The sequence below is a fragment of the Tursiops truncatus genome, chromosome 2 (assembly GCF_011762595.2).
Source record: "Tursiops truncatus isolate mTurTru1 chromosome 2, mTurTru1.mat.Y, whole genome shotgun sequence".
Lineage (NCBI taxonomy): Eukaryota > Metazoa > Chordata > Mammalia > Artiodactyla > Delphinidae > Tursiops > Tursiops truncatus.
Genome location: NC_047035.1, coordinates 141771227 through 141796972, shown reverse-complemented (window position 1 = coordinate 141796972; position 25746 = coordinate 141771227). Strand labels below are relative to the sequence as shown.

Sequence of the window (25746 nt, the reverse complement as noted above, 5' to 3'; positions counted from 1 at the left end):
TGTCTCAGCTGTGAACCTTCTCTAAGGGCACGCTAACCTTGAACTTAGCAGATACAAGGTCACGTGAGACCTCCATCCAGAAGAGGGGTTTACAAATGGTCTTCCCATTCATAATGGGGAGAAAAAGTCAAATACTGACCATGAGAAATGGCTTATGAGCGGTGATTGGCAATTATGTAGCTACTGTTTTTATATTCTATGGAAAACTCCTAGATGATGATTTGATGTGTTAAAAAATACATCATAAGTTGCTAAATGGTAATTTTTAATTATTTGTTCAAAAGCTTACAAAAAGCTTCCCTCTGTACTGAAAAACTTTTTTTTTTTTTTTTTTTTTTTGCGGTACGTGGGCCTCTCGCTGCTGTGGCCTCTCCCATTGCGGAGCACAGGCTCCAGACGCGCAGGCTCAGCGGCCATGGCTCACGGCCCTAGCCGCTCCGCGGCATGTGGGATCTTCCCGGACAGGGGCACGAACCCGCGTCCCCTGCATCGGCAGGCGGACTCTCAACCACTGCGCCACCAGGGAAGCCCATAAACAGCTCTTTTAAATGTTTCATGGTTTTAATTTCTAACATCACTAGATATAACTCATATTACCAAAAGCTCTTCGGGCTTCTCATCGTTGTTTTAAGTTTAAAGGGGTCCTAAGACCAAAAGATTTGAGAACTGCTAAGTTAGTTGATCTGGAAGGTTAATTCTACTTCAAAAACTTCATTATACTCTTGTGCTCAGGGTTCCAGGCAAAACAATAAAAAATTAGATTTGTTATATCTTTTCATTCTAAGACATAGCCTCACAATTTAATTTAAAATTTACCTACATTTCTTTTAGTGTTTCACATATTAGGTGATGCACAAAAAAACGACGTGATAAAAATAAAACTTGCATTTTTTAAAGTAACTTATGGTTTACAAAACAATTTAACATCTGGTGTTTTGTGTCTCTCAACAATCCCTAGAGGCAGATAAGGTGCAGCTTGAGCTCTTAAACTCAAATTGAAAGAAAGCAAAAGGTCTATAACCCTATGTGTACAAACAGCAAGATCTGGAGACAGAAAAGAACACAAAAGTGAATTAATATTTCTGTTATCCCCTGTTATTTTGTGTAAAATGAATGAAATGTGATATTTTTGCACTGATATGGATAACTATCACAATAAAATAAGGTGACTTAATATTGTGTTTTGAACATCTCAGAAAACTTTGATCCTTATCATCTTATTTTTGGATTTTGTGACATGAAAAACTGCGTGATATAGAAAATTACTTCAGATTCTCAGTCCTTCTACCAAAGCTATTATTTGTGTGATCTTCAAACATCGCTGGCAGTGTTCAGGAGATAAGGTCCCTGGTTCTGACTGGCCGTGAATTACTCATGAGATTCTGTTTGTTTTTTTTAACATCTTTACTGGAGTATAATTGCTTTACAATGGTGTGTTAGTTTCTGCTTCATAACAAAGTGAATCAGTTATACATATACATATGTTCCCATATCTCTTCCCTCTTGCATCTCCCTCCCTCCCACCCTCCCTATGCCACCCCTCTAGGTGGTCACAAAGCACCGAGCTGATCTCCCTGTGCTACGCGGCTGCTTCCCACTAGATATCTATTTTACGTTTGGTAGTGTATATATGTCCATGCCGCTCTCTCACTTTGTCACAGCTTACCCTTCCCCCTCCCCATATCCTCAAGTCCATTCTCTAGTAGGTCTGTGTCTTTATTCCCGTCTTACCCCTAGGTTCTTCATGACATTTTATTTTTCTTAGATTCCATATATATGTGTTAGCATACGGTATTTGTCTTTCTCTTTCTGACTTCACTCTGTATGACAGACTCTAGGTCCATCCACCTCACTACAAATAACTCAATTTTGTTTCTTTTTATGGCTGAGTAATATTCCATTGTATATATGTGCCACATCTTTATCCATTCATCCGATGATGGACACTTAGGTTGCTTCCATCTCCTGGGCTATTGTAAACAGAGCTGCAGTGAACATTTTGGTACATGACTCTTTTTTTGTTGTTTTTTTTTTTTTTGCGGTACGCGGGCCTCTCACTTTTGTGGCCTCTCCCGTTGCGGAGCACAGGCTCCGGACACGCAGGCTCAGCGGCCATGGCTCACGGGCCCAGCCACTCCACAGCATATGGGAACTTCCCGGACCGGGGCACAAACCCGTGTCCCCTGCATCGGCAGGCAGACTCTCAACCTCTGCGCCACCAGGGAAGCCCCATGACTCTTTCTGAATTATGGTTTTCTCAGGGTATATGCCCAGTAGTGGGATTGCTGGGTCATATGGTAGTTCTATTTGTAGTTTTTTAAGGAACCTCCATACTGTTCTCCATAGTGGCTATACCAATTCACATTCTCACCAGCAGTGCAAGAGTGTTCCCTTTTCTCCACACCCTCTCCAGCATTTATTGTTTGTAGATTTTTTGACTATGGCCATTCTGACCGGTGTGAGATGATATCTCATTGTAGTTTTGATCTGCATTTCTCTAATGATTAATGATGTTGAGCATTCTTTCACGTGTTTGTTGGCAATCTGTATATCTTCTTTGGAGAAATGTCTATTTAGGCCTTCTGCCCATTTTTGGATTGGGTTGTTTGTTTTTTTGTTATTGAGCTGCATGAGCTGCTTGTAAATTTTGGAGATTAATCCTTTGTCAGTTGCTTCATTTGCAAATATTTTCTCCCATTCTGAGAAATGGAAATAAAAACAAAAATAAACAAGTGGGACCTAATGAAACTTAAAAGCTTTTGCACAGCAAAGGAAACCATAAACAAGACCAAAAGACAACCCTCAGAATGGGAGAAAATATTTGCAAAAGAGATTCTGTTTTCCAATGACCTCATCAGAAAAGTATTAACCCCTACCCTGCCAAACTCATGGGGCTGGTGTGAGTTCAAATGAGACACCACATCTCCTAGATATGGAAGATTCTGATTTACAGTTCCTACACAATGTAAGATTACTATAAGTACGCTTTTTTAATGGCCTTATGTTGATTTTATTTTTAAATGTTAAGTGACCTGCAAAGAGAGAGTCTGTACATGCTTAAATTCAATCTTAACGGTATCCAGTCTTGTATCACAGCTATGTGATAATGATTGGGACAGTACGATTTCATTTTGAGAATTCCCATGCACATGTGAAAACCATACCCTGACTTTTTTTTTCATTTAAAAATTCCTTTAGGGGCTTCCCTGGTGGCACAGTGGTTGAGAGTCCGCCTGCCAATGCAGGGGACACGGGCTCATGGCCCGGTCCGGGAAGATCCCACATGCCGCGGAGCGGCTGGGCCCGTGAGCCATGGCCGCTGGCCGCTGAGCCTGCGCGTCCGGAGCCTGTGCTCCGCAACGGGAGAGGCCACAGCAGTGGGAGGCCCGCATACCAGGAAAAAAAAAAAAAAAATTCCTTTAATTGACAGGTGATTGTATGGAATACATAGAGTAGCAATGCATTTTAGAGTATATAATGTAAGTAGAAGTAAAATGTATGATAAAAGAGCACATGAGAGAGGGGAAAAGGAAGTATAATACTATTAAGATTTTTTTGTTTTGAGACACATTTTATAAATTGAACTGTAATTATCAGGCAATAAAATTCACTAAGGTTAAGTGTACAATTTGATTTCTGACACACGTATACATTCGTGTAGCCACCACCACAGCAAGATATATAACATTTCTATAACCTCAGAAAGTTTCCTTTGCTCCCTTGCAGTCAAGTCCCCTCCCCCAAAACCTTAGGACTATGACAACCATTGACCTTCTTTCTATCGCTGTAATTTTGTCTTTGCTACAAGTTCATATAAATGGAATTATTATAAAGTATGTAGTCTTTTATGCTTGGTTTCTTTCACTTAACATAATGGTTTTGATATTCATACATATCGATGTATATATATCCGTAGCTCCTTCCTTATCTATGATGAGCATTTGCCATTTTATGAACATACCGTAATCTGTTTACAAAGCCATCAGGTGATGGACATTTGGCCTATTTCCAGTTTGGGGCTATTATGAATAAGGCTCTTAGAAACATTCAAGTATGCATTTATTTGATATGCTGCTTTCCATCCTTTTACTCTTAACCTATCTGTGTTTTTACATTTGAAGTGCACTTCTTGTTGACAACCTATATTTTAGTTGTTGCTTTGTTATCCTCTGACAATCTCTGGCTTTTAGCTGGAGCTTTTGGATTATTTATATTTAATGTATAATCTTATACTTTACATAATATATACATAAATAGAAGAACACCTTGACAAACTATCAAAAATTATTCAACAATCCACAAAATAACCAAACAGAACTTCTAAAAATTATATATGTGGTCACTGAAATGGAAAACTAAGTGGGTGGGCTAATATCCACTTCGTTTTTTACAATGCTGAAGAGACAAGTAGCAAACTAGAAAGTAAAAGAGGCAATATGAAAGAGAGGTTAAAACACAGGGAAGATTGAGACAGAGAAATTCTCACATACATTTATTTGGAGTTCTAGAAAGAAAGAAGAAAAAGCTACATTCAAAAAGAAAATGGGGGGCTTCCCTGGTGGCGCAGTGGTTGAGAGTCCGCCTGCCAGACATGAGTTCGTGCCCCGGTCTGGGAGGATCCCACATGTCGCGGAGCGGTTGGGCCCATGAGCCACGGCCGCTGAGCCTGCGCATCCGGAGCCTGTGCTCCGCAATGGGAGAGGCCACAACAGTGAGAGGCCCGCGTACCGCAAAAAAAAAAAAAAAAAAAAATGGGCTGAGAATTTTCCAGAAATGATAATCTATATGTATCCTCAGTACAGAAAGTGCAACCAATTTCAAGCAAGATAAATAAAACAAGACACTCACGTAGATTTACCATCATAAAACTGCAGAGCACCAAAGATAAGAATAAATTTTGACAGATAAACAGAGAAAAAGAACGTATCACCTACCAATGAATAATAATTACACTGACAACACACTTTTCAACAACAAAAATGGAAGCCAGAAAACAATCTTATCTATAATAGGCTGAGAAGAAAGTAACTGTTCTCCTTGAACTGGTAGCCACTTAGCCCTCCACTTTAAAATGATGGTAAAGTAAAGACTACTTTGATTTTCTTTCTTTTTATTTTTTTTATACTCCAATATATCTTTATTGGAGTATAACTGCTTCACAATATTGTGTTAGTTTCTGTGGTACACCAAAGTGAATCAGCTATATGTATACATATATCCCCATATCTCCTCCCACCCTCCCTATCCTACCCTTGCAGGTGGTTGCAAAGCACTGGGCTGATCTCCCTGTGCTATGCTGCTGCTTCCCACTAGCTAACTATTTTACATTCCATACCCTAACATTTTTGAGTTTCTTTCCTAAAGAATCCTGTTGGAAACACATTCTTAGGAGAAGGGATTTGAAAATATTTTCAAGAAAGCTGGAAGAAGAACCATTAAGATGGTATTACAGAGGAAACACTGTATTCTTATTTTACTTACTTTTCGGAGGGTCGTAACAACGCTCCATCCTTGGTCCACGTATACGTGGCCTCACCGGGGGTAACAAGCTCACACAGTATATTGATGACCTCCGTCCTTCTTGTAATGTAGACTGTATTTCCAATCCTTGAATGTACTGTTTTATTAAAAGAAATCGAGGTGGGCTGGCTTTGCCTCAAGAGAACAGGTCCCTTTGGCTTGAACGTCAGCTTGCCCGAGTTTTTCGCATTTGAGCTTTGGGGCACACTTCCCGTTTCCCCCCTTAGGTGAGCCGTGGGAGGCGCCTCTCCCAGGATGCCCCGCCACTGCACGTGTGCAGGCTGCGCCTTGGCTAACTCGGCCACCAGCTGATATATCACCTGGGACGCAAGGTCGTCACTGACCTCTCCAGTCTCCATGAGCTGACTCATGTTCCTTATCAGTTCATCAAACTGGGCGGTATCCATGCTGTAGGCTCCCTGTTTAACTGCGGCTTCAAACTGCTTTTTCTCAAACTCCCAGGAGTTGGCGTTTCCCGCAGAATGGCTGCAGTGGCCCAACAGAGCTCTTAAGAGAGGCTGGTGATGAATTCGGCCATCGTCCAAATAAAGCTCATTTTGGTGACTCCACTTCTGCCTCATCTTGTGCCACGTGGCTCCCAAATTATTGGCTTCATTGTGGTCCATCCCAGGATATTCCCTTGTGTGCCCTCTGAGGGCTGGGGGCGCAATGAGCCGGTTGTCAGTGCCAATGAGCTTGAGCACCACTGTCTCTTGGGCAGAGCCTGCGATACACCGGTACATGCCGATGTCGGGGGCTGCCAGGCTGTGGATTTTCAGTGAGCCTGACTTGGTGATGCCGAGTCGTTTGGAGTTCTGCAGACAATGGCCATCCTTCTCCCACTGGATCAGAGATTTCTGGAACCGTCGCACTGGGCATTTAATAATCACAGATGTGTTGGGCAGCAAATAGGCTCTGCTCCCGACGGTCAGGTTCAGGCGCTTCTCTTCCCTTGTCTGAATGTAGACTCTCTGGACACCAAGGATCTGAGGACCCTGCTTGCCAAGGTTGGTCTTCATCTCTGGTTGCATTTCTGTAGGGAAAAAAAAAGAAAGAAAAGAAAACACAAACATCTCAATGATGAAAACTTTTTGACTGTAATCTTCCAAGGCACAAGGCACAAGTCAACAAATTCTTTTTTCCTCTTTTAAAACATTTGAGAACTAAAACATAAGTAATTATATATATAGTATACATCCTTAGATGGGAGTAAATTTCACAACTATCTGGTACTTTAGCAGCAAAGAATGCACGTTTGAATGAATTGCACGGAAGCATGTAAATTATTTTACAAAGCTCTGGTTTGGGGAGGCATGAGGTTAAGTGGTTAAATGTTTCCATCAGTAAGGGGATGTCTGATATGTGGGGCCTCCACCACCTAGGGGAGGAGGCCCTTGAGAATCTAGTATGGCTTGGCCAGGGGTACCCCAAATCTGAGGGAGGCAGTGATTGGGGAGATGAGTGAATACATTTGAAGGATCTGAAAAGGAGGATGAAGCCGGCCAACTGCAGCATATAACCCAAGCGGGTCAGTTCAACTAGCTTGGGGGCCTAAAGAAGCAAGTGATCAAAGAAGAAAAGGTAGGACAGGCACTTGGAAGCCAGATGAATCTGAGTTTGGATCTTAGCGCCATTTGCACAAGTCATTTAACCTCTCTGAGCCTCAGTTTTCTCACTCATAAAATGTGGGTAATGTTAGCACCTTCGTCAGAGGAATGTGACAGGTTAGAGCGTTTATATCAAGTGCACAGCACATTAGCGGGCACTTAAAAGCTCTCATATATGACTATTGTCAGCGGACAAAGGCAGGTCCAGCCAGCAAACAACAGGGCAAGCTGAGACGGATCAAGGGTCGGCTGACTCTTGCTTGTTCCTGGGCATTGGCTGCAGTTAATGGGCTAAGGCCAAAGAGGACACTCCTCAGATCCCATCCGCCAAGAGCAGTGGCTCTGTCCACCTGCGGGAAGGAAGGCCTCAATGCGCCCCAGGGCGATTCTGAAGTGAGTAGGGGGGCTTGATGCAGGTGGGAGACTGATTCCTCTTGGAAGATGTACTTAGGTCCACGGGCAGATGGTGGAGCGTGGGCTAGAGGGCCTGGAAGGAGGAAGTGACAGAAGAGAGACTGGATCCACGGAAATGGCACTGTGGAATTCAGGTCATGAGATGGGGTGGGGGGAGGGTGGGAATCAGAAGCTTGGAGGAGCCCAGTTACGGCTCCTCCTGGTTGGAGCACTGGCAGAGATACGCCGGGAGGAGAACCAGATTAAGACTCTGCTTAGACAGACCTCTCAGGCCCTGGGCACGAACTAGAGTGTGTTCGCCAGTACCCTGGTTTGCCAGAGTAACTCCTGGACTCCTCTCAGGTGGCTCACGATCCCTTTAGAGTCTGCCTGCCTGCTGGGGTGTGGTGGTGCCCGTACGTTCAGAAAAGCAACAGGGTTGTGGTAGAGAATGTTCTAAGTGAGGGACAGGCATAATGAGTTTGCATGCAAATTCCACAGAGATGCAATTAATAGGCCAGGCCCCTTGTCCACGGTTCTGCTCCCCTCGGCTCATCTCTAAGGGGAGCGGGGTGGCCTGCCGTGCACACACCTTTCCCTAGTGGGACGCAGACCCTTCACAGAGGGTGTCAAGCTCCCCTCAGCCAGTTAAGGCATACAGGTTTTCTTTCGGTTGGCAGCATAGAGTTTTGGACTTCCCGCTGTTCAACAATGATCAAAAGCAGAAGGAGGATTCCTGGTAAATGGACGGTTCATCTGTTATTATAGGCAGAGGTGCTACGCCAAATACTTAACCATCTGCATGGTGAGGGTGCCGTCAACCAGAGCAGTTGGCAGCTGTGGCACTGGACCAGGTCTTTGCAGTGTTCCCTCTCCCAACAGTGTTACACTATGAGGAGGTCAGACGGCTCCTGGCAGGAGGGTCCCAGCAGCTGGGAGACAGTCGTGGGGCTCAGGCAGAGGCTACTTACTAACCATTTGGGAAGTATTTCCCTACTTTAACAACCAGTTACAACTCTGGTGTGTAGCGTTTCAATATCAACTCTGACTAGGCAGTGGCTCTCAAACTTTGCTGCACATTCAAAACACCTGCTATTATTGTTTTTTAATCTCAATACCCTGGGTCCCACCTCCAGAAATTCTGACTTATGGGGAACAGCCTGGGCATCAGACTTTTTAAAAGCTCCCCAGGTGACTGAAATGGGCAGCAAAGGTTGAGCACCACTGCCCCGGAGCGTCCCATTGCATGAACTCAAAGGCAATCTGATGGGATGCTACTGGTGAAGAGCGAAGGGAAAATCAGAAAGAGCATCTGTGTCTTCTGTGTGAACCCTGCCAAAGTCTTTACAACTTGCGGTGTCCTCTGTAAGGAGGAGGCAGGAGGATTTCTTTGTGGTCTCACCATCAGGAACTCTTATACTTTCCTCTGAGTAATTAGTCCATTTCCTTCCCGATAAACACTGAACCGTGTCATCGACCAGGTTGCCTTTTCCAAGATAGTTATGTTCTCAAGTTTAGAGCTAAATTTGTGCCCACACATAACAGAAGTGCAAAATTCAAGACATAATCCTATATTGGCCTTGTTTGTTTTCCTTTTTTATTACTCACTGGTTTCTAATTTTACTTATCTGGTTGCATTTTATGAATACTTAGCAGTAGCCTATTGTCACAATGCACGGTATGTACGTATGTCTACACACATACATATCCATTATATCTACATATATGTGTTTATATGAACCTATAAAGACCTCTTTTTATTATCATTTAAAAGGATTCAGTTGAACACCCCGTCTGGTCATTAATCCCTCAGTGGCGGACAATGGGAAAGATAAATGTGCACGTGGATGGCTTTGAAACCTGTTCTTCAAAATCAGAGTTTAAGCTGGGTCAAAGTCAGACTTTTGAACTCATGCAACTGAGAGAGAGGTGTGGAGACAGACTCTGAGGGCTGCTACAGATGAGGCCATAGCTTGAACGTTCCTGCTCTTACTGGGAAGGTGCAGAAGCCCACATGGGGGATGCAGCACATGCCTGGCTCGACGCTTCAGGCTGGAGATGAGCTGAGGCTGGTATAAGCCCACACAGCATCCTGTGTGGAGATGGGTTCTAATTGCCATGGAGATGGTTTCTAATTACCAGGGAGAAGGGTTCTAATTACATTCAGGTCCACTGGTAGCCAGATGTCCCTCAGCTGAGCTTGGGGCTTAAAGCAGATGGGACCTGACTCCTTCCAAAGCAGGCTGGGGAGTCTGCAGGTGACAGGCAGTGTTCAGCCTTGGTAAAGGACCTGCCCATGGCGGGGTGAGCCACACGAGCAGCTCAGCCGCTCCCTCTGGCTGCATGCCCATCTGCTGGAAGGCAGGCCCTGTGGCCCCAGCTCCATTCCCAACCAGGCCTGTTTAGCAATTCCTCACGCTGGGTATGCAGCAGTTCAGTTAGCATGTATGCCCGGGGAGGGGTCTGGGATCAGGCTCTGCCAGGTCCCACGGCGTGGGCCAGTCCCTCTCTTGGGACTCCGGTGAGTTCCTCTGGAGCAGTGCCTGGAGCGTGGCCTCATCAGACACAGTTCTTGGGGAAGAAACTGGTCTGGTTTCGGGTGACTGCCTTCTCCTGCATCTGAATATGCCCCCAAACTGCCACACTGGACGAGCCTGATGAGACAGAGAGTGGCCAGGCAGCGATGGCATCCCTCCTGGAGGGCCTGCGGCAGTGCGAGGGTACCCACCCATCCCTCCACTCTCCCACTGTGCTGGATATGAGAAATGCCACATCTTTTGGCGTTTCTAGAAAACGAAGAGATCTTTCTTCTGGAGGTCCTCCTTCTGGCCTCAGGGTCAGCCTGCCCTGCCCAGTAAAGGCCAGCTCTGGTGCCCGAGGCTGTTTAGCACAATTGCCTGCTCGTGTCCAGCCCTAATTCCAGTTGTGTCCCTGCCACGATGCTAAGTCTTGGCGCCATGCCAGGTTTCTGCCCCAAGCCGTCTGTGCTGGATGTTTCCACTTGGTCTCACCATCACTTGACTCCTGCCGCTCCCGAATGCAAAGCAGCCTCTAAGCCTTCCTGTTACCCTGTGGAACCCAGGCCCCTCAGAACCCAGCCCTGGATGGGGCTGCTTGGTTGGTCCCCCTGGCATGGAGGATCTCACAAGCCCCTCTGGAGCTCTATCAAGAACCCGGGCAGCTTTTTTTCAGATTCTCTTTAGGGTAGAAACACAGGTAGCTGAGAGGAGGCTACGAGGGATGCTATAGGCGGGACTGGTTAAATGGGCTGTGAAGCCCCATGAAGATTACACAGTAAGTGTCTCATCAGGCTGAAGGAATGGCTTCCACACTTGGTTCTCATGCACTTTTCAACCGAGGGTAGATGAGCTTCTGCTCACAGCACCGCACTAAAAGCTCTCAGGGAAAGGCCACCAATGGTCCCCTAGTGACAAATACAATGTCCCTTCAGTATTCGTACTTGACCCTTCTAGGACACATGGCGCCCGTAATCACTCAGTTCATGGAAAAGTCTCGCCTCCCCGCCATCTTTTTCAACCCTTCTGGTCCTTTCCCACCACTGTTCGTTGCCAGCATGCTGCTGGCTGGCGCTACCACCCCTCAGGCGTCAGTGCTTGGCCACTTCCTCCCTTTCTCTTCTTGCTCTAAACTTTTCTTTGGATGATCTTGTAGTTGTAACTAACAACTCTAGGTTGATGGCTCCCAAGTTGATCCATCTAACCTAGACCTTTCTCTAGAGCACAAGATCTAATAGTCCACTGCTGACTGGAAATCTCTTCCTGTTACTTCAAGTTTAAAATATTGTAACCTAAACACTTTATCTCTGCCTCCCTCACCCATCCCAACAGTCCTCCTCTTCCTATATGCCCTAAGTTAATGGCTTCATCTTCTACCAACCTCCTCCAGGCAGATTCTAGAGTCATCTCGATTTTTCCCTGTCCACTGGCATGCTGGCCCTTCCTCTCACAGACTCACAGGTCGGTGAGACTGTTACTATCCATTCCCAACTCTGCATTCAATGATGCCATGTCGGCAGCCAGAAACCAACCACGACGGGAGTATCTACACCACAGAAATCAGCAAAGGTAACAAATGACAGCAACCTCTCCCTCCTCGCCACCCACCTTGCCCCAGAGCTGCTTGTTAAACACTGACAAGCACACCACTGTCCTTTTCGCTCCCAGCTCTAGCCAGCCATCAGGTACTTAGATGGGACATCTGAAACACTGTTAGAATGTAGCCTCACTGCTTCTATCCTCACACTCTCTCACCTAGAGATCGTCATATCCCCTTGACTAGACTCCCTGCCTGCACTCTCATATTTTTCCAATATATTCGTATATGAAGCACTATTGACAATAGCCAGGACACGGAAGCAACCTAAACGTCCATCAACAGAGGAATGGATAAGGAAGATGTGGTACATATATACGATGGGATATTACTCAGCCATAAAAGGAACGAAATTGTGCCAGTTGCAGAGATGTGGATGGACCTAGAGAGTGTCATACAGAGTGAAGTAAGTCAGAAAGAGAAGAACAAATATCGTATAATATCACTTATATGTGGAATCTAGAAAAATGATACAGACGAACTTACTTGCAAAGCAGAGACACAGATGTAGAGAACAAACGTGTGGATACCAGTGGGGGAAGGGAGGCTGTGATGAATTGAGAAACAGGGACTGACACATATACACTACTATGCATAAAACAGATATAATAAGAACCTGCTGTATAGCAAAGGGAACTCTACTCAATGCTCTGTGGTGACCTAAACAGGAAGGAAAAAAAGAGGGGATATATGTATATGTATAGCTGATTCACTTTGCTGTACAGTAGAAACAAACACAACATTGTAAAGCAACTATACTCCAATAAAAATTAATGTAAAAAATGTATCTAGACAGCTGTCTGAGTAAATAAACCAAAATAAAATCTGACTACGTCACTTCCTTCTTTGATAAAATCTAAACTCCTCATCACGGGGTTCAAGACGCTCTACAGCTCACCTTTCACCATAACCCGCCTTCAACCTCAGTTCTAATCCTATGGAATTGCCTGCAGTTTCCCCAAACACATCACTCCACTTGTCATACCCCACTTTTGCCGACACTGTTCTCTTTTCCCAGATTCTCCCGTGTCCCGTGTGGATCTGATTAATGGATGCAGCTTTCAGAATTCTGCTCAAAGCCTCCTCCTTTTTGAAACTCTTCCTCACATCCCCCAGCTGCAGTGAGCACTTCTGCATCCTTTTATGATACCATTGGCACTTTATTCTCCTTATTTGTTTATATATGTCTCTCTCCTACTAGACTATGAGTTCTTAGAGACAAGAGAAGGGATCCTTTTCATTTTGTATCATAACATCTAAAACACAGTAGCACTTGATGAATGAGTCCTGAAAGAATTAATAAGGAAATGCTATCCTCTGACACTGAAAACAAGATATGCCCAGGCAGAGAGATCATCTCTGTCCTTGGGGCACAGCACAGTGTCTGGTACATGTAAACAAGAGTAAACAGTAAGAGTAAACAGTAAGAGAAAACTCTTACTGTTTATTGAATGAATAACGAATGACTGAGCAAAAGATAAAATAAATGTATGCTGTTGGATGCTGCAGGAGGTGACACAAGCCCAAAAGGGGTGCTGGCGAGCGAGCCCTGTGCCTGTCTGGGTTTCCAAGGGCTACAGCTATGTCAGGCAGGCAGGGGTGGGTGTTACTGGAATCTGAGAAGGCATAGAGGAAGAGTAGAAGCTCTCTATAATGAGAGCTGAAGAGGCAGACGCTGGGGTACAAGGAGGAAGACCAGAGCTGGAGAGAAGCGAGTGGGTTTGAGATAACCTGGGAAGGGGATGAGGCATATGTTTCTTGACATTTTCATCATATAGTACATGCCCGGGTGCCTCCCTTCCCTCAAAAAAAATTTTTTTTTTTGGCCGCACCATGTGGCATGTGGGATCTTAGTTTTCCGACCCGGGATCAAACCCGCGCCCCCTGCAGTGGAAGCGTGGTCTTACCACCGGACCGCCAGGGAAGTCCTCTAACTATTCTGATGTCAGTACTTGGGTGAAAAATAAGAATTCTTCACCAAGACTTGGGAACCTTTAAAACCAGGAGCCATAATTGAAAGAAGTCTAAACTCAAACACTATATTCCTATTATCTTTTGTTTTCTTTAGATGCCTGATTGGAAGCCAAGACAGGCAGGCTTTTAATAGCAATCTGAGGAAGATCCAAGCCTGACATATTTGAAAAGCACGTCTTTGGGTACAACTCACTATGATAAGTGCTTTGGGGGCCTACACGGAAAAACTGTCCAGAGCTACTATCTAGCTACCCCATAGAAACTTATACCCTAGTAAGCCAGAAGACACAATACTAGTTACTCCGTTACATTTTATCCTATCTTAAAGCTATAATAGGAATTAAAGTGGTAATGACATTAAAAATAACTAATACTTTTGAGCCTATAGTATGTGCTCGGCACTGTTTCTAAGCACTTTCTAGGCATTAATTCTCAAAACAATTCTATGAGGTAGGTACAACTACTATTCTCATTTTATAGATAAAACACTGACGGGGCTTCCCTGGTGGCGCGGTGGTTGGGAGTCCGCCTGCCGATCCAGGGGGCGCGGGTTCGTGCCCCGGTCCGGGAAGATCCCACGTGCTGTGGAGCGGCTGGGCCCGTGAGCCATGGCCGCTGGGCCTGCGCATCCGGAGCCTGTGCTCCGTGGCGGGAGAGGCCACAACGGTGAGAGGCCCGCGTACTGCAATAAATAAATAAATAAAATAAAATAAAAAAACACTGAGACTCACAGAGATTAATAACCTGCCCAATGTCACATGATGAGATACTGATAGAAATGAGATTTGAACTCAAGTTGGCTTAACCACATTGTCATATTACTTTTCAGAGATTAAGTGCAACTGAGAAAGATTACTTGGAAAGGCAGTGTTTGTACTGGTCCTTCAAAAAAGGGAAGAATGTCAGTTGCTAGATATGGCGGAGGGAAGAATTTAAGCAAGGGGTAAAAGCTGGAGGTGGGAGAATGCAGGGAAGGTCTGGGGAGAAGCAGGCAGGGGGACTGTATGGTGCACCACTGGCCTCTAGGGGGAGCTCAAGACATCTTGCCCCCCAACCTCCTCCACCCCACTGCACATTAAAAGGGTCAAAACAGGGAGCAAGAAGATTCTCTCCTCCATAGAGGATGGGTTTTACTTAAACTCAAGGCACTGATTAGGACACATTTCCAGAAGTGGAGCCTTGACAGGGAATAAAGATCACAGCATAGCTGGGCTTGATCTTTCTTGTCTTCACACCTCTTCCATAACTGAGGGATTAGGTCTATAAAGAAGACCATACTTTTCCAGTCTGGTGAGCAAAGGGGGTGGATGTGACATGAAGGCAAGACGACAGTCAGAACAGAGGAATAAAAGATGAGTTTATCCACAGAGAAATGGGAACCTGGGGCCAGTAGAGTGGTTACAAAATAGCTGCTGTGATGAATTTCTTGGGAATTCTTAGGAGTAGGAAAAACACCCACACATTATTGCCCAGGTAAATCAGATAGCATGAATATGAAGTATGTCTAATCAGGATGGTGGTATTATTTTCTTCAGCAAACCCCAGTAGCTCAGGTCAGGGAACTAAAGAACAAGCAAATAAAAATCACCTAAAAGGTGATGTCATCCTAATCGCTTTGAGACATGACATTATGGATTCTTTTAAAGGAGATTTCACGAAGTACCTAAGCCTGCGTGTGATCTGCAGTGGTAGGTCAGAAAGTATGTATGACAAGAGATGTTCGGTTTATATCTAGAAAGATGGACTTCTGCTTGAACTGACGTGGTGAAATGCATTGATTTTGTACACTGTTAAAAATATTACGTATGCACATTTGTCAAATACGCACACAAACCGATCTTTGTATCATGTTTGTTCTTTGCGTTATTTTGGTTAAAATATAAAAGAGGTTTCTTAGGTTTTAAAATCGTGTGGATGTGATAAATTACCATATGCTTTATTACCTGGAACAGTCAACTCTGTGAAATAGGAGCCCTACTCAGCTGTTATCTGACCTGTGACACAAGATAAAATCATTAGTTCCTTTACATCCCCTTGTTCTCTCAACTTATCTTGTGTGCTATCATTTATATACATGGTTGTAATTAAAGTTAAAAATGATGACACCGTAAAAAAAGATCACCTAAAAGGTAACCCACCAGGGTTGAAGGTGAGCAGGGTGATGGAGGTGGTGGGTTAAGGAAGGGCATAGTGATCCGACTCTAGAATTGGTTAAGTGAGTGATGAGGAAATGCCAGCCGAGAGGAGTGGTTTCTAGTGCAAGAGCAGGAAGTTTGGGGACAACAGGGAAGGAAGAACCAGAGGTCACAATGAAGCATGAACTAAACAAGCAGGGGCCAGGTGGGGAACGGTAGAAGAGCAGGAAGCTATTTAAGTACCAAGAAATGAGGAAGTCTAGGGTGTCACCCTGCCAAGGGGATGGCTGTCAGTGAAACTGACCATGTTGGGAGATTGGGATATCAGGGTGTGAGAAAGTCATCCGCATGGTTGCTGGTTGTCCTAGGTGTTGGCAGATGTTAGAGAGAAAGAATGGACCTGGTGGTGGTGTGTCCTGGCGAAAGGTAGAAAGGATGCTGGAGGTCGGCACACGATGCATTTGAAGGTGGGATGAGGGTGGTGTACGTGCTAAGTGTGTGATGACAGAGGGAAAATGGTGCAGAGGCAGGAGGGGTAGGGAGAATGGGTCTGTGCCAAGCTCATCCCATTGGCTCTGATACGGTGGTGGGGGGAAGAGGATGCCATAGGAGCGTGCAGAGGGAGAAGCCAAATTTATGCAAGCCAGGGCCATTGATCCAAGGTGATGGCATCAGGCCAGGCTACGGCTGAAGTGGAGGCCCAGCTCGGGGTGACTTGGCTGTGCTGGGAGAATGCATTCCTGCCTCTTGTCTGCTTCCATGACCTACATGTTGGCAAGCTAGAGAATGAGACAGGGTCAAGGGGAAATGTGACTGTCTTTTTTTCCTGCTTTTTTTTCCTCCCTAAAACATCCTTTTACTCTGCTTTCTACCGTATGCCGTAACAATTTACAATTTCATCTTCTACCATATTGCACGTCCTAATAACCACGATGTATTCCCACATGTTATTCTGTTATTATTTTAGAGGAAGCTGCCAGAATTTAATCTTACTCTCCTCTAAGACAGTTTACGGTCCAGCCACGTTGCTATGCAACCACCCACAATTAATAAAAATCAGATAGGTAAGCAGCTTGAAGCAGGACACTGCGCCACACGCCACAGACATTCTTGAATTCCAGGATACGATAAAACCTGGGGATCTCGAATCTTTGGAATCTCAAGATTTTGAAAACTTGTTCTCAAAGAGTTTCCGGGGAAAAAGAAAGAATGTTGTCTATGAATCACCACAGAGAGGTGGCTAAGAGCGTGGGCTCAGGAATCAGACAGATTTGTGGTCAAAGAGGCCAAGAGGCCCAACTGGCAGCTACAGATCCTTGGTCAAATCTCGGACCTTCTCTATGTCTTGGATTCCTCATCTCTCAATGGGGATAATACCTGGCTCACAATGTTGCCAGGGACTAAATAAGACAACGCAATAATGCCTGCAAGGAACTCCACAGAGTAAGTGCTCAATAAACACCATGAATACTATGACATTTTTTAAAGTTACTATCATTTTTCTTACTTGGTAAGTTTCTTCAGGAAAGTTGCTGATAAACTTAGTATATATACATACATATACGTACATATATATATGTACGTATATACACAGGATGCATTTGTTAAGCGGATGGATATTTCTTCAAACTGACTTTTCTTACAGCTGTATCTTGGTCTTCAATATTATACCATTTGCCGCTTATAACAATCCTGAATTCTGCTTGATTTGCTTTACCTACAGATTAGAAACGTGTTGCTCTATGGAAGGTGAAGCCACTCGGGGAGAGGAACAGAATCGGCATATCTGGTGAAGCGTGGACTTTCCATACTTACTCCTGCACACAGGCATTCGGCAAGATCTCGCAAGAGGGGGCCCAGGAAGATGCCTGCACACGGTCTCACTGAGGGGGACACGCCGGCCTTTGGCCGTCAGCCTTTGGCATACCTGCTGTCTCCGCTGGGTTCCAACACCACAACTGACAGAACACTGTAATGAGAATTGGGCGACAGAGTCAAACGGAGTGTGAGCAGACACATCCCCTGCAGCAACAGCGACGTCTCCTGCGGTGAAACAGGAGGGGTGTTATGTATGGGTGCACCAATAAGTAAGCACTTCCTAGGCTTGAATATCTTTTAGGAGATGGAGATTCTCCCTCACCCCACCACTCCCCATCACTCCCCTCCCCTCCCCTCTGCCTTTTCTTTTCTCTCTTCCCTTCTTCCCTCCCTTCCTTCCTTCCTTCCTCCTTACTTTCTTCTTTCTTTCTTTCTGAGATAGTAACTAATTTCTAGTGATTTATTATCGTGCGGTTTTCTGGTCTTGTAATTGATGTCTAATTTATTTTTTAGATGTCTAATCTCATTTATTTTATTTTTTAGATATTTATTAATATAGTAGGATGACTTTGCTTTTTAAAAAATGACATAATATAGACAATAATATGGTATTAACTTTGTATGGTGAATAGAATTATTGTGGTGATCTTTTCGTAACGTATACAAACATTGAATCACTATGTTGCACACCTGAAACGAATATATTATATGCCAATTATAGTTCACTAAAAAAAAATCTAAAAATGACATACACCCATGATCAAGAATCCAAGGAGTAGAAAAGTATAAAAGGGAAGTTTTTGTTTTAAAAAACACCCAAACTGCTCTACGTAAGAGAACATTAATATTTGATAATCACTGTGTCTATAACATTGATATTTGGTAGTCATAATCACATGTGTACATGCAATTTTAATTTAAAATTTTACTGCAATTTTATTAGGTATATTAGAAAAAAATAAACTAAAATAAGATTAAAAGAGTTGCTGAATGGCGGATTTTTTTCCACTGTCAAGTGATTAATTCCCAAAAGAACTCTCCGAAGTTAAGAAAGAAGATGAAAGAAACCAACAAGAGGTTTGGGTAGTTATTTTTACTGACACATTTTGACTTAACGAGAGTATCTGGTAAGCACATTTACCTTTCCTCTCACCCATCTCTCCTGTGCCACATTCCATTTGTTTTTGTTAAATTATTTAGCTAACGTCAAGATTTTCTGATATTTACGTTCTGTTCTGAGATGCAATTGCTGGTTGATTACTCTTAATTCTGTGCTTAGATGAATTTACGATCCATCTCCCATCTTTTTTCACCAGCATCTGTGCCTTCCTGGATTTTTTATTTTTGGTCATCTTGATGCTTCATCATGGCCCTGCAAGTTTTTCGAGACGGGCTCATGGGTACGTATGCTCTGACCGCCTCTCTTGCCTTTCCACATGAAGAACAAACAAGATGAAGAGAAAATACCTGGGTCATACTTCCTTTCCTTTTGAATTGTGCAGACACTGCTTCAGTGTCTTCTTGCATCTAATGCTACTGTGAAGGTGTAGGAGGCCAAGCAGGGAATTTTTGTTGTTTATTTGTTTGCCTCTTATGCTCAGAGGCCTTTGGCTCCTTTCTTTACCAGTGAAGTTCAGCACATAAGCAGGCTATGTCTTAGTGGGTCACACTTTAGTGGCACGTGGTATACCATTATGACTTGCAAATTAAAGCTTTTATCAAAGGAAACTAATTCCCCTTAATTATCTCTCACTATTTTTCTGTTCCATTTGTTTTGTTCTTCTCACAAATACCAATCACACTTATGTCTAATCTCCTCTCTCTGCCTTTCCATATCCATCATTGCCTCTAAAAACCAATTTTACATCTTACTCTTTTTCATATCATTTTATATGAGTTATTCCAGCTTGTATACCATAGCTCTCTGTTTCCGGTCGTTTTAATTACTTTTTGTTGCTTGTAAAGTAACTTTTACGTCTGCTGTCTAAAGTTCTTCTTTTCACTTTTTTCCCCTGACTATTCCAAGTTGTCTTTTCATCTCCTTCTGTTGACTCATAATCTCTTTCTGAACTCAAACCTCATTTTAAAGCCACTTTCCCCCCAGACATCATGACTATAATTTCCTTGGGAATATGGAGCCTGTTTTTCAGAACTTTTCTCTGGGTAATACCTTTGTGATACTATGCTGTTCATGTGACTCTTGCTTCCTGTTCCTTTCCCCACACCTTAACTTCTTTCTTCCCCTTCAATTTTTTTCCCCCAGTTTTGATGCATAGTTTTTATGCCGGAGCTTTTTTTTTTTTCATCTTTATTGGAGTATAATTGCTTTACAATGGTGTGTTAGTTTCTGCTTTATAACAAAGTGAATCAGTTATACATATACATATGTTCCCATAGCTCCTCCCTCTTGCTGGAGCTTTTTAAATGCAGCTGGCTGTTTGGGAATACCACGGGTTTGGGGAAGGAGCTAGGGCATTTCCATAAATTGGCTGTCTTCAACAGTCTGTCACCAAATTTTTATTTCCTTTGCCCATATATCTCTTCAGATGTTGGCATTGGAAGGGACGGTGTGACTCAGGGAACAGCCTCTTAAGTAACTCGTTCACTGTGTAATCATCCAGCGATTGGCTGCCCACCTTCCTCCACACCACTCCATTTCTGCAGCCTTCCTTGGCTGGGAGGCCTAAACATGTGGCTTCTCCTGCAGCTCCATCTCCCCCACGGCTCTGCAGGGACAATCATGGTGTTTTCAGGGGCAGCACATGGTCCCCCATCTAGTGTCTGTAATCAAAGAACCGTTGAGTAGGCCTTTCAGGACCATCACACTTACTCCTAGGGAAATCTATATCCTGCTCATGCCTGAGGAAATCTTTGTCATCCCTCAGCCTTCCCTCCCTCATTTTGGTCCAGATTTTATGGTCTTTGGCAGGTGTATCTCATAATTCATAGTTTGGGTTTGTGGCCATTTCATTGTTCATTAAAGACAGGATGTTGCTGCTCTTTCATCCTCTTTGTGGGTATTTTGTTGGGTTTCACAGAAGGGGAATGGAATTTTTTTTAAATGCCTTTATTGTCCTCTTTAACAGAAAGCCCTAATTATTAATAGTTTTTCAGGGCTTCCCTGGTGGCGCAGTGGTTGAGAGTCTGCCTGCCGATGCAGGGGACACGGGTTCGTGCCCCGGTCCGGGAAGATCCCACATGCCGTGGAGCGGCTGGGCCCGTGAGCCATGGCCGCTGAGCCTGCACGTCCGGAGCCTGTGCTCCGCAACGGAAGAGGCCACAGCAGTGAGAGGCCCGCGTACCGCAAAAAAAAAAAAAAAATAGTTTTTCAGTACAGAGGGAAGCTTTTTGTAAGCTTTTGAACAAATAATTAAAAATTACCATTTAGCAACTTATGATGTATTTTTTAACACATCAAATCATCATCTAGGAGTTTTCCATAGAATATAAAAACAGTAGTTACATAATTGCCAATCACCACTCATAAGCCATTTCTCATGATCAGTATTTGACTTTTTCTCCCCATTATGAATGGGAAGACCATTTGTAAACCCCTCTTCTGGATGGAGGTCTCACGTGACCTTGTATCTGCTAAGTTCAAGGTTAGCGTGCCCTTAGAGAAGGTTCACAGCTGAGACAGCAGAGATGACAGGACCAGTGCCATTAATTATGACTCGCAAAACAGCAACTTTATGCCAAAGCTTCTATGATTTATTCCATAGAAATATGGTAGATTCCTCCGGAAGAGCTCATGGGAACAACATACCCTGAGTTCTTGTAACTTTGGAACTATTTGTCTGCGACCTTCAAACTTGAAGATCAGTTGGGCAGGACAGAAAATCCTTTCCTCTTTTAGTACATTAAAGATGTTACTCCATTGTTTTCTACTATGAAGTAGTATTGCTGCGAAGTCTGATGCTAACCTGATTTTCTTTCCCTAGTAAGTGACTTGATCCTTTTGCCTAGAAACACTAACACATTATTCTTTAATCTTTAACATCCAGTGTCTTTAGTAGAGTATGTCTTGATATTGACCATTCTGGGCCAATTTTCCCAGGTATATGGTGTGCCCTTTCAGTGTGGTGCTTGGAATCTTTTATTTATAGTTTTGTTCTGTTATATTGTTTCGGTTTTCTTTTCTCAGGACTCTAATTGGGTCTCATCCTTTAGACCAAACTCTAAAGCTGCATTTTCTACAACACTTTCCTGAGACTCAGGCAGACTCAGATGTTTCCCCTCAATTTTCACTTATTTCTGTAGACGGGACAACTTTATTGGACTTTATATACTATTTTTTTCATCGGTCTGCCTCATTCAACTGTGAGCTCATTGAAGACTGCATTCTTGATTGTCTCAGATTCCTGGTACCTGGAGTAATCAATCATAGCAGTGCTCAGTAAATGACTGTGAAGATGCTGAGCTGTAGCGATAGGCATACTCAATTTAGAAGAAGATTCTACAAGTCTATTTATTTCAGTCAACAAATAAGAGCATTTCTATCCTAAGTACCTGATTTATCAATAAGCTGAAACTGTCTTGTTGATAAGATAGTGTGTGTGTGTGTGTGTGTGTGTGTGTGTGTGTGTGTGTGTGAATATCCCTTTCATGCAGTTGTGTGATAGTAAATGTTTCACAACAGGTTCATGGAAAAGAGGGCCCTGATTGTAACATTTGCCAATTTCTGTGGTGTAAATATTCCCATCAGGGCTGATTTCAAGCTGTCATCCAAATGTCATTGAATACAAGGTAGGAAGAGATCACAATTGGTTCTCGAAAGCTAGTATGAACTGGCTCCAACACACCACTGCCTTGCTGAGTCATAATTAATAAATCTATTGAAAACTGGAAAGCCATATGTGGAAATCCATGTGTCCTGGACATATCTTGAGCTGTACTTTGTAAAATGTCTCATGTATAGAGATCTTTCCCTTTTTACTTAGCATATGTACATATTTCAAGAATCGAAGAGTTGGCAGGTATAGGTAACTGAATACAGGAGACAAAGTCAGAGATGATCAGAAGTGTTGGAAAGATGCTGGTGCACTGACAGGGACAGGAAGTAGGTGGGGGAGCTGGTTGGGAATGAAGAGGGTGTCCCTTTGCTTTCCCATAATGAGGATACATCCTACTTGGGGAACTAAGGACAGGTACTGAAGAGAAAGTCAGACACTGTTCCTGGAGACAGAGAGTCACCTATAGAAGTCAGAGAAGAAGTCCCACCACAGAATCATCGATGGAGGAAAAATGCAGTGATAAAAATCAAAGGGTCAAATACTGAGCTTTTTGGAGATTTGGAAGAAGGCAAACCAATAGAAAAGATGCAGTCGAGTAAGTAGGAAAAATAAGTAACACCAAGAAACACCCTGAAGGAGAATGATGAAAGTGGACAAAATGGCCAAATGCTCCGTCAAAGTAGAGAGAACAAAGAATGAGGCGAGGCTACTGGATTTCAGTCAAAGGAATAGGGTCACAAAACAGTCCACAAGGGGTATGTGGATTGCAGAAATCCACCTTTAGGGAAGACTGCCCCATGTAAGTGTCGATGCTCCGTGTTTTTTTTTTTTTTCAAATTTATTTATTTATGTAATGTATTTAGTTTTGGCTGCGTTGGGTCTTTGTTGCTGTGCGCGGGCTTTCTCTAGTTGTGGTGAGCAAGGGCTACTCTTCGTTGCGATGCACGGGCTTCTCATTGCGGTGGCTTCTCCTTTTGTGGAGCACGGGCTCCAGGCATGTGGGCTTCAGCAACTGTGGCACACAGGCTCAGTAGTTGTGGCTCGCAGGCCCTAGTGCATAGGCTCAGTAGTTGTGGCGCACGGGCTTAGCTGCCTTGCGGCATGTGGGATCTTCCCGGACCAGGGCTCGAACCTGTGTCCCCTGCATTGGCAGGCAGATTCTCTACCACTGCACCACCAGGGAAGCCAATGCTCCTTTTTGGTAACTAGAAAAGCAGTGTAAGAATTGAAGGTTCCTTTCTGCCTAAAACTGGGTTCAGATCTAAGGAAATCAAGGAAAAGGAAGGAGCCAATGAATGAACAAAGCCCAAACATGCCATGAATAGAGCTAGTGTCGGGGAGAGAGGAGTATTCCAGCTGCAGCCTAAGAGGCCTGGCTCAGCGAAAAGCGGAAATTCTGGTGTGGCTTTTCAGTCTCTCTGGGTTCAGGGGTAGTGGCCAGTTCCAAAGTGGAAGGGCCTCACCCAGAACCACAAGATTGATGGCTGCCCTGGAATGAGCCATCCCATGCCAGAGGGACGAGCCTGGCAAAAAGCTTCAGGGACGGTGGCAATTTGGCATCAGAGTCTCTGCCAAAACAAAGCAACTCAGAAATGAGAGAAAATTTCAACCATCAAGAGAAAAGCTGAATTCCGTAGGAAACACAAACTGCTGGGCAATACGTGGGCCTAACTGGACCCCAAGTCTGAACGCTGGCTCTGCCTTCCTGTGCACGTGGGCACACCTGCTCCTCCTCCCACATGCAGGTGTCCCGGAGATGTGGCCTTGGCTAGGAGCAGGAAGATGGGCTGACCTCTTGGAGTGTGCACAAGCTTGCTCTCGCCTTGGTGAATGGTCGCCTAGGAAACTGATCTGCCTCAGGTCCAGCCCAGCTCACGTGGCTAAACGCTTCTGTCTCCTCTTCTTTCTTCCAACAAAATCTCTTCCAGTGAATGATTTTCCTGTCCTCTGTTAGCTGGCCTGAGCTTTACTACAGCTCACTACTTCAACACCATTTTGCATTTCCCCTGTCTTTGCAAACGCTCTTGAGGAAGAGTATTTACCTGCTCAGAGGTCTATAGGGCCCAAGGATCTCATGGCCACTGGCCTCAAGGATGCTATAGGCCAGATGAGAAGACCACGTGGGTGCTCAGGGAGTAGCTCCCCATTAAAACGCAATAAAAAAGAAAACCTGGGGTCATTACGAGTTAAAGCTGGGAAATGCTGTATGATTTTAGGGAGTGGAAGACTTCACAGAGGAGGGAAGCTTAGAGCTGGGCCCAGGATTTGAGGGTAACAACAAGAGCAAAGACACAAGGCAAGCCTGAGTAAACGTGGTAAAGGGTGTTCATTCAGTGAAACATACTCAGCAACTACAAATTCCGTTATTCACAGAGGGACTGGACAGGAGAGGAAAGCAAGGATGTCAGCCTCAGCCTCTCCTCTAAAAGGCCAGTGAGAAGAGTTTGTTCAGGATGTAGGATGGAACTATGAAGGCCTCTTTTTTCCTCAGAGGAAATAAGAAAAGAGGTGAGGAGGGTGTGGTATTTTAGAGCACGGCAGGGGTTCTAGGTGCTCCCGGGCTGCATCCGCTCACGCCTTGTCTTTCCCTTTTCCTGCCTCTTCCTCTTGGGTTAGGGCAGCACTTGCTCAGAGAAGTTATTTCCCAGAGCCATCCCTATTTTGGACACATTGAAGGGCTAAGCAGCCCTCCCAAGGATGAGGGGCAGGTGGGGAAATGCTTCTCAAATGGTAATGTGCCCGACAACACCTGGGGATCTTGTTCCAATGCAGATTCTGATTCCTTAGGTCAGGGTGGGACTTGAGAGCCTCAGCTCTTACAAGTTCCCAGCTTCTAAAAAGATGCCCATTTGGCTGGTCCCGGTGTCACACTGAGTGCAGTAAGGTGACCAAGCATTCACGAGGCCAAGAGTTCTCTCCACAAATGCATGGCGATCCCCTCCCTGACGTTCTGCCCCTAACCTTAAGGAGACAGTAACCGGAAGCATTTAATGAGGGTTTGGGGAAACATTTAGGCAGACCCTCAGTGACCTGGATGAGGACCATGACTTGTGGCTTGTCAGTTAAGATAGTTTATACATACTAGCACTTAACTGAGCTAGACAGTTAAAACAGGAAAAATATAAAACTGTAGAACACGCAGATAAAAGTACTGTCAATCCAGCCTATGCCAGAAGGATGCTCAGGGGGACGGGAAGGGTCCACTCGGTTAGGTGTTTCCATACGTAATATCTCATGTTATCCTCAGAACAACCACTGTGTTAAAAGAAAGGAAAACGGAGGCTCACACAGGTTGAGGGTATGGAACGAGGTCACCTGCAGGCATTAAAGCTTGTAGGTTCCATCATGGGTCTGTTTGGCTCAAAAGCTCTTGTTCTTGCATGAGAGACATGAGTGTACACAGTTTATTCTAAACTTGGGTCACACAAACTCAGGTTTGAATCCTAGCTCTAC

The 25746-nt window shown here is 44.3% G+C and overlaps 2 protein-coding genes across 5 annotated transcripts in view; one reads left to right on the top strand and one right to left on the bottom strand.

Moving 5' to 3' along the window:
• The window catches only part of ADAMTSL3 (ADAMTS like 3), a 368604-nt gene that overhangs the window by 56945 nt on the left and 285913 nt on the right, over positions 1-25746 (bottom strand). The window contains 2 exon segments of the mRNA XM_033852218.2: positions 5482-6553; positions 17558-17711. Coding sequence (XP_033708109.2) covers positions 5482-6553; positions 17558-17711 — 1226 coding nt within the window.
• SAXO2 (stabilizer of axonemal microtubules 2) overlaps positions 1-25746 on the top strand; it is a 120902-nt gene that overhangs the window by 80833 nt on the left and 14323 nt on the right. The window contains exons 7-9 of one of the 4 annotated variants that reach the window (XR_012330315.1): positions 17466-17829; positions 18877-18960; positions 20667-20681. The gene's annotated coding sequence lies outside the window, so the exon portion shown is untranslated. Of the gene's footprint in view, positions 1-3198; positions 4757-17465; positions 17830-18876; positions 19941-20666; positions 20682-25746 lie in introns of those variants that run through there. The other 3 variants (XR_012330316.1, XR_004525327.2, XR_012330319.1) reach the window with 3 other exon arrangements.